The 9,572-nt window shown below is 35.4% G+C and overlaps 1 protein-coding gene across 1 annotated transcript in view; it reads left to right on the top strand.

Moving 5' to 3' along the window:
* The first annotated feature begins 450 nt into the window (after nucleotides 1-450).
* Nucleotides 451-9,572, top strand: part of Terb1 (telomere repeat binding bouquet formation protein 1) — a 42,012-nt gene continuing 32,890 nt past the window's right edge. Inside the window, exons 1-7 of the mRNA XM_055621274.1 lie at nucleotides 451-481; nucleotides 1,877-1,987; nucleotides 2,374-2,502; nucleotides 3,525-3,656; nucleotides 5,055-5,115; nucleotides 5,203-5,318; nucleotides 5,417-5,539. Coding sequence (XP_055477249.1) covers nucleotides 451-481; nucleotides 1,877-1,987; nucleotides 2,374-2,502; nucleotides 3,525-3,656; nucleotides 5,055-5,115; nucleotides 5,203-5,318; nucleotides 5,417-5,539 — 703 coding nt within the window. The remainder of the gene's footprint in view (nucleotides 482-1,876; nucleotides 1,988-2,373; nucleotides 2,503-3,524; nucleotides 3,657-5,054; nucleotides 5,116-5,202; nucleotides 5,319-5,416; nucleotides 5,540-9,572) is intronic.

The following is a 9,572-nucleotide window of genomic DNA, read 5'->3' as shown; positions in this document are numbered from 1 at the left end:
TGTGTGGTTAAAAGGTAACCAGTGAGAGTCTCTTTTTGCCTACCATATGGGTCCCAGGGATCTTTGTTCCTGTGTTTGTGAAGAGTTTTGTTTTGAGATATTATTTTCTTTTATTTCTTCCTCCCTCTCCCCACCCACCCCTCTCTTTTTTTCCAAAGTTCCTGGCTGGCCTGGAATTTTGTAACTCAGAGTGTCTTCAACTTAGGGTCCTCCTCCTGCCTGAAGATTACAGACATGCACCATGATGCCCAGAATATTTCGTTCTTCACATTCTTTTAGACATGGACTGCTTCATGAATTTGTGTGTCATCCTTGTGAAGGGTCTATGTATTGTTGCAATTGTAGTATATGTGCTGCTGAAGCGAGCATACTGCCCAGAACATTTCTCAGAAGCTGATCTAACTAAAAATGCCCTATCTTATAGATGAAATAGAAGGAAAAAAGACAAGCATGGAAAGTGAGCATACAAATAAAACCCAAGGTGAGAAATCCATGAATCATGTAATTGCATTAGTTTTAGGTATTTTATAGTTGTATAATTCTATATATACAAATATACATATTTTTATTTATTGTATTGTTTATATTATATATGTATATCAGCATCTAGAAAATTAAAGTCATTCCTCAATTTACATATATAAGTTATATGACAATATTTCTGAGGGGACATGAAGAAACATCTACTTAGCCCAGATAGGGAATTGCCAATTGACTAAATGTAACTTGGTAAGCCAGTGAGTTTACTGGGATTACATACAAGGTATGAATGAGGAATTATTTACAGAAGCAGAAATGACTCAGCTGCAGCTGTATCATCAAAACTTACCCCAGCATGGGTAACAGCTCATGATGGCTGGAAAACTGGAACAAACAGTACAACCTTAACAGCTTGGAAAGTATCTCTTTCAGGAGGCTTAGTTGGTCTCTGTCTCTTGGAAGCAATCTTTTGGTCTGAGAGTGTTTCTCTCAGCAGTCCTTACCCCTTGTCTGTGAGGAGGAAGGAGCTAGCACATCAGATTAGTTTCAGGTATTTTTGAAGCTTCTAAGTTGTTTACTCCCTAACTTTAAGAAGCTTCTTCTTAAAGTTTTTCTGGGTGGTTTTTGGCGTTTTGTTTTGAGCTAGACTTGCTCTCTATAGGTTTTCTGACCTTGTACTCACTATGTAGACCAGACTGGCTTTGAACTCACAGAGGTCCTCTTACCTAGTGCTGAAATTAAAGGTATGCACCACCGTCCTGGGTCTTAGTGTGCCACCACGACTGGCTCAGCTTTATCAATCTTTTAAAAGAACCGTCTTTTTAATTTTTAAATTCATTTTATGTATATAGATGTTTTGCTTTGTATGTATATCTGTGCGTGCCTGATGCCTGAGTGAGGTCAGAACCTTGGACTAAGTTACAGACAGCTGTAAATTATCATATGGATGCTGGGACTTAAACCTGGGTCCTCTGGAGGGCAGCCAGTGCTCTTCACCACTGAGCATCTTTTTCCATTTTTATGTTTTGCTCACTTCAGCTTTTGTCTTCATAGTTTTTCCTTGTTTACTTTGGGTTCAGTTTGCTCTCTTTCTAGTTTCTTAATGTGGAAGCTAAGACCATTGTTTTGAAAGCCATTTCTATTCTAACACATGTATTTAGTACTATAAATTTCCTCATAAATAGTGCTTTATTAGCATCGTATAAATTCTTACATGTATTTTCATTAAGTTCATTTAAAATATCTTTAATTTAAGATATCTTTATTAGATTATAAAGCAAACATATGCTTATTATTTAAAAAAGCAAGCATTTCAAAGTAATTATGAAATAGAATTTTAATAATTGGTCTTTGAACAAAAACTTTGTGTTTAAAATAATAAATTTTTTTCCATTAGAAATGAAGACTGACCTGAAGTTATTGTTGGAATGCCTGAAGTATCATATGGGCAACCCTTTGTCACAGAAAGAAGTTTTGATCACTATTCATTCAGTTTGTCAGCAAAACAGTAAGACATAACAGTTAACTTCATTCATGATTCTAATTTCTTCTTCCTTTTTTCTTTTTCTTTCCCTTCCTTCTTCTCTACACTTTCTCTCTGTCTATGCTTACCTCTCCTTCTCTCTTTCTTCTTCTTTTGTCAAGTAACCCAGGCTGGTCTCAAAGTGTTGCTTCCCTGACAGCCTCCCCAGCACTGGACTGCATGCTTGTGCCACCAGCCCACACTCCACACCCCGCTCTGGTTCCAGTTTCGTAGTGCTGAAATATATCAATATGCGTGGTTGTTTCTCTTCTACCCAGTGTATATGTGGTAATATCCAGTTGATTCTTTATCCTTAACAGAATAATAAACAAAGTAAATATCATTTCTTGTTTTATTTGCAAATATCACAGGTGAAGCAGGCATTTATTTCCGGGATATTGGTGGTTTGATGTTTATAAAAAATCTTGCAAAGTCAAGTGAGCATAGCATGGTAAAAGAAGCAGCCTTATACACCTTAGCATCTATTGCAGAAGAAAATGGTAAATATAAAATTTTATTTTTATGTGCTTAGAATGATTTTAAATAAGTCTTTAAATTTTTTTTTCCTCTTTATTTAAAGATGAATGCCACCACACCTAGCTTGACTCATTTTTTAGAATTTGTTTTGTTTGTTTTCTGTGGAAGTTTTCGGGTTTTGTTGTTGTTTTTGTTTTTGTTTTTGTTTTAGGGGCTTCCTTTTGTTTGTTTTTGAGTTAAAGTTTTGCTATATAGCACAGGCTGGCCTTGAATGCACAATTCTCCTGTTTTGTGTCCTAAGTATTTATTTTGCACCATTTCTAGTGTTATTTTTGAGCTTTGAAAAGATTTTTGCACCTCTGAAAGTCTTAAGAAATATCATAAATATTGCTTGTTTCTGTTTTCCAAAGCAGATATTTGAATTTTATTGTTTTTTTTTTCTTGCTTTGTTTTTTTAATAGTCATTTCATTTGGACTCACTTTTCACTTCTACTTGGTCTGATTTTAATTTTTTATTTGGTTAGTATTTTATTGTCAATTCTAGAGTATTTTAATATTTGCTCAGCTTAGACCAAATCATTTTGATAAAGATATTGCTGGTTTGGGACTGGCTAGACGGCTCCGTAGGTAAAGGTGCTTGCCAACAAGCCCGATAACCTTTGTTTAATGCCTGGAGCTCATGTGATGGGAAGAGAGAACCAACTCCCATAAGTTGCCCTCTCATCCGTAAGAGTACTATGGTACGTCTGCACGTGTGGGTGGACGCACACACACAAATAAGTAAATAAATAAATGTGATTTAAAATATTTTCTTAAAATGTTGGTTAATTTCTTAAATATTGCTTATTTCTTAAAATATTTCTTGAAAGATTGGGTCTGTTAGGTAAGCACATGTCAAGTTTTTATAGGTTTTATTATTTCTAATCCATGTCAGTTAAGTGACAGTTAAGAAGCATCCTCAGTTTGACAACTTTGTGTCTTGTTCAGTATATTTTTAATGATTTGTGCTAACATATTAAAATGAAAATTATATTTTATGTTTCAGTTTACTGTCAACAAACATTGTGTACTTCAGAAATATTTCAGGATTTAACCTTGCTCTTATCTAATGATGATTCAAACACAAATTTGAAAAGAATGTCTTTGTATGTTCTTTTGGTTCTGGTTTCAAATAATAGTAAGTACAGTTTCTTATGAATACTTAAAAACATTTTAGTGTATTTTGGAATCGTCATTAATACTTTTATTCTAGTTGTTTTTTAGTGTCCCCCCCACCCCCCCTTTGAAATGATTTCACCACGTAGATGAGGTTGGTCTTGAACTCACAGAAATCTACCTGCCTCTGCTTTCCAAATGTATTAGCAACTTTTTATATCATTAACATGTGAGAGATACTAGTTCTAAGGAAAGAATTAGTAGTATCCATTTAATAGCTTGATAATTGTTAATTTTAAGAATAGTGATTTGTACTACTCAGTCTTCAACCAGAAAAAGAAGTATCCAATGAATTGGTAACTTTTCACTGATAGGTATTTTGTTACAAGATTTACTGTTGGTCCTTAAAGGTTTTTATTTTGGAATAATTTTAGATTTTTTGAAAAGTTGAAAATAAAATGTAAAGGCAGTGAAGGCAGTGTTCATGTGTACCTAGTTAGGACTTTGCATGTGTATGTATGTACATGTGTATGTGTGTGCTCGGTATAGAAGCTGAAGATTGATGTTGGGTACTTTCTGCAATCAGTTTCCACCTTTTTTTTTTTTTTTTTTTTTTTTTGAGACAGGGTCACTTACTGAATATGGAGCTTTCCGATTTGACTAGATTGACTGTCCAGCAAGCCCCAGGGATCAGACATAAGCTACTGTCCCTAGATTTTGTTTAATTTTCACATGAGTGCTAAAGATCAAGCTCAAGTTCTTCAGTTGCCACTTTACTGACTGAGCAATCTCCCCAATCCCTTCATTTTTTAAAAAACTTGCTTCATTTACTTTTTGCAGTTGTTAGGTACTTGAATTAGTTGTAGGTTTTTCTTTTTCTACTTTTGAAAATCTGAAAAATAATTTGTATTTTTTTTTCTGCTTTGGAGAGTATTCTCGTATTATAACAGAACTGTAACTTAAAATAAGCATTTTGTAATTTTTAGAAGAAAACTGAACGCTGAAAGCTACTAAACATAGTATATTTTCCACAATAAAACTGGTTATAAAGTTTTTAAAAAATGTGTATAAGTGTTTGTCTGCATGCACTTCTATCTACCATGTGCATGCCTGGTACCCTCAGGGGCCATAAAAAGGCATAGGATTCCCTGGAACCTGAGTTATAGATGGTTATAAGCCACCATGTGGGTGCTGGACATTGATCCCAGGTCCTCTGAAGAACAGAAAGTTCTCTTAACTGCTGAACCATCTCTCTAGTCCCTTTATTATAGTTTTGTTTTTTTCCTACTGTAATTCTGTATACTTGGTAATACTTTAAAGTAAGTTAGGAGCTACTTAAAATATCAGCTAAATGTCTTAATTTCTATGAAATTATTTTTAAATAAAAGTCATATTCATGTACTATATGGCTATTTTTAAGGGAATGGACAAACTCTTGTGAGAGAAACAGGTTGTATTGAAGTTCTGTCACAGTTGTTCAGGTAAGTCAGGAAAATGTCTTATTATTCATTGCTTAGGGCATTAGTGCACTTATAATAATTTATTACCTTTTACTTTTCACCCAATAGGACAGTTCTTTCCAATTATAAGTTGAATTTGTCAGATAATAATGTTTTCCAGAGTTATCTGTTATGGTCTTCGGTGTGCAGTACTCTGTCTGTATGTGTCAACAATCCTCAAAATGGTAATTATTTCAACTATCTAAATACAAATATGAAAACAAATGGTAACTGGTATTTTACAAAAGTCAGATTAAATCATTGTTGGCCTTCCTCCTTTCAGATGAGAATCAAACACTTTGTTGTTCACTTTTTCCATATGCTAATGAATGGCTAATGAATTGCATGAAACCTGAGATAATTCGCCCTATATGTTCATTTATTGGACTTACTCTTGCCAATAATAGTAAGTATTCATTATCTTCTAGGTTGTATATTAAAAAATGTATTTCAAAGCATAACAAAAAAACTATTGAATCTGGTTAATGAGTATGATGCTTTAATATGGACCATTTTGGATATATTTAGACTTTTGTTTGTAATAGGGTCTCACTCTATAGCCCTGGCAGGCGTGGAAGTTACTGTGTAGACCAGGCTGGCCCCAAAAAGGTACTGACGTGCCTCTGCCTTAAGTGCTTGGCTAGGCTCTTGAAGATAAGAACATCTTGGAAGTAGATGTTACTGGGAGGATAATTGGAAGGACGGTGGCAGCAGTATAGTTGTTTCTTGGGAGGTTTAAGAATGGTCTTCTGCAGCTCAAACTGGCTTATAGAGCTCTGTGTAGCTAAAGATGACCTTGGATTTATGATCCTCCTTCCCCCATAAATATAAGTGTATACCACTCTACCAATTCTGCAATATAGTTTTTATTTTAACTTTTCATGAAACAGAGCAATGAAATAACAAAAATAAAACCTCTCAGTATGTACACTCTGACTAAAATGAAATCAAATTAGAAATGAAAATCATGGCGCTCAGTCTGTAAAAGAACTTGCCATTCAATATGATGCAAGTCTGATGATCCGAGTTTGATCCTCAGAACCTACATAAAGGTACAAGGAAAGAAGTGATTACATAAAGTTGTTCTCTGACCTCTATAGTGTATGTGCATGCATGTGTTTGCACATACACAACATACACACACTAAACTCCTTAATAATAAGTACAACTTTTATATTTAATATTTTTCTTAGAAAAAAATTTAAAATATATAAAACAAAAACTATCACATTGGAGTTGTGCAAGACAAACAGAAGGAAAAGAGCCCAAGAGAAGGCACAGAATTAGAGATCCATTTGTTTGCATACTCAGGAATCCCATAAAAATGCTAACCTATAAGCTATAATATGTGTGCAGAGGACCTGGTGAAGACCTGTGCAGATCCTGAACATACTGCCTCAGTTTCTGTGAGTTCATATGGGTTTTGCTCATGTTGATTTAGACAGCATTGTTTTCTTGGTGTCCTCTGTCCCATCTGGCTCTTATCCATCTCCTCTTCTTGGGGTTCGCTGAGCTGTGAGGGAAGGGATTTGGTAAAGGCATTCCATTTAGGGCTGAGTATTCCAAGGTCTTTCACTTTCCACTTACTATCTGCCTGCAGGTCTCTGTATTTGTTTTTATCTGCCACAGGAAGAAGCTTTTCTGCTGATGGTTGACCAAGGCACTGTTTCCCTGGTCAGAGCATAAGTATAATTTTTAAAAATAAGTGAACAAAAAAAATCTGATGACTGATGACCAAATATGTGGTTATTAAAGACTCAGATTTCTGGAGGTTGTGGAAAGCTGAGAGATAAGGCCAGCCTGAGTTACATATATAGTGAGTTTCTGACCAGACTGGGCTATACTGTGATACTCTTATCTTCAACCTCCCCAACTCACCCTCTTCAAAAGGTCTAAATTACCATGAGAAGTGGCATCACTCTAGATTTTGTTTCCTAGTTTTATGATGTATAGGAGTATTTGTGGGCATGTATACCTGTGTACTACATATGTGCCAGTGGAGGCCAGAAGAACATGTTGGATTCCATGCAGTTGGAGTTACAGTTAGGAGCTACCTCATGAGTGCTGGGAATCAAACCCATGTCCACTGGAAGGGCACCCAGTTCTCTTAACTGCTGAGCCATCTCTTCATCCCTCACTCAAGAGCTTATCAGAGCTTAATAAAATAATAATAGAAACAGTTTTATACCAGTTAGATGATTCTAATGAATTGGATAAATTCTTTAAAACATAGAAATTACTAGAACTTACTCAGTAGTAGGTAACCCACAGAGTCCAGGTGTCAGACTACATGAGACCTCATCTCCAAAAATAAAAACAGGCTGTAGTGATGATGGCACAGAGGATAAGCGCGTTGGCTGCTCTTCCAGAGGTCCTGAGTTCAATTCCCAGCAACCACAATGTGGCTTATAACCATCTATAATGAGATCTGGTGCCCTCTTCTGTCATGCAGTCAGTACACTGTATATATAATAAATCTTTAAAAAAAATAAAACACAAAACTTTGAAAGCCACAAACAAGGGCAAAACCATCCTTTTTGAAAAAAAATAATTAAAAATATTTAGAAGTGCAGAAGCTGTTTGGTACCTACCATAATATTGAAAATGTTTGCTTGTCCTTAAAGCCAAGTTGGCAAGATGACCCCGCAGGCAAAGGCTCTTACTCTCTGGGGTTTGAGCCTCAGGATTCATATAATGTAAGTTGAAAACCATGTTCCAAAAGTTGTCCTCTGACCTCTACATGTGTTGTGGCACATGTGGCGCATGCACGTGAGTAAATAAATGTAAAAATATTTTTAAAATTTGTAAGTGAAGTTCTTTAAAGGCCAATGAAATCAGTGGGTAAGAGTGCTTCCTGCCAAGCCTAACACTGAGTTTAGCCCCAAGTCCCACATGGTGGAAAATGAGAACCTACTTCATAAGTTGTTCTGTCTTCCATGCGCACTCCACGGCCTGTGGTCGCCCTTCCCATAAAAAATAAACGGAAGTTAGAAATATTCCATTATAAGTAAAAATATCATTTTACCACACTGTAAACATTTTAGTTCCCTTATAAGATAGTAGCACAAACCTTTAATTCGAGCGCTGGTGTAGAAGCTGGGAAATCAGGAGTCAAAGGTCAGACTTAGAAACATACTACCCTGGGCTACTTGAGACTGCCTCAGAAAAAGTTAAATAACTAAAATAAACACAAAATATGTTTTTGGAAAGGGGTGATGACTGGAGATGTAGCTTAAGGAAGAGTGCTGATGTTGTGTGTTTACATTTCTGATTTCAGTCCCTAGCACCAAATATAAATAAGTGGACAATGTTAAATTCTCGATATATTATTTTAGGTAAATATCTCTTATTTACAATACAAAAATTAATTTTTGCTTTTAATTATCTTGGCTTTTAAATCATCATTCTCAGAACTAGACTAACCTAGGAAAAAGTTGTGTGGCAGGATTTTAATTAGTAGCCTCATATCCATTGGGCATAAGCCTGTTTCTAGGACAGGAACTGTAGAGACTTCAGAGCCTCAGGAGATACTTTTTCATCTACACTATTTTCAAACTGGGCCGTGGTGATGCATGCCTCTACTATCACTTGGGAATAAGTAACAAGAGAATCTTGAGTGTAAAGCTGGCTTGGGTAAATAGTGAGACTTTGTCTCACATATATACTTTATATATGCATGATATATAGCCATACGTTTTGTGTGTATGTGTATATATATATGTGTGTATATATATATATATATATATATATATATATATATATGTATATATCTGTCACTAAGTCTTTGCTCAATGATATGTTAGAATTTTGTGCTCCAGAAAAAAAGCCAAAGAATCTGGTTCAAATAAAAGGCACATGTGGTAGGGCATGGTTGCATACACCTTTAATCCCAGCACGTGGGAGGCAGAGGCAGGAGGATGTCTGAGTTCAAGGCCAGCCTGGTCCACAGAGTGAGTTCCAGGACAGCCAGGGCTACATAGAGAAACCCTGTTTCTCAAGAAAATAAAAAGTGTTTTTTAAACAATGAGACACATTGTCATTTGTAGAGTAAAGCAGTCTGAGATGAGTTATGTTGGAATTTAGAAAATAGGCAGCTCGATGATTATAATACCAAGGTAAATGAATGAATCTGTTCTTCATTGTTACCATGTTGAGTTAGGGTCCTGCTGTAAGAGGGGATGCAGCTCACTATCTTTGGCCTCTGCCTCCACAGTGCTAAGGTGATAGGACTAGACCACTCTTCTACACCCACCCCTACTGAACGTATTCTTTATAGCGCTATTGAAATACTTGTTTAATAATTATTAAGGACGGTCTAATAATATCATAGAATGCACCAGCTCTCAGAAATGAAAAGAAAGATTTCCTATACAAAATAAAGCACTGTCCTACTATATATATATATATATATATATATATATATATATATATATATATAT

The sequence above is a fragment of the Psammomys obesus genome, unplaced genomic scaffold (assembly GCF_907164565.1).
Source record: "Psammomys obesus unplaced genomic scaffold, mPsaObe1.curated_primary_1811, whole genome shotgun sequence".
Lineage (NCBI taxonomy): Eukaryota > Metazoa > Chordata > Mammalia > Rodentia > Muridae > Psammomys > Psammomys obesus.
This window is presented reverse-complemented; position numbering and strand designations above follow the sequence as displayed.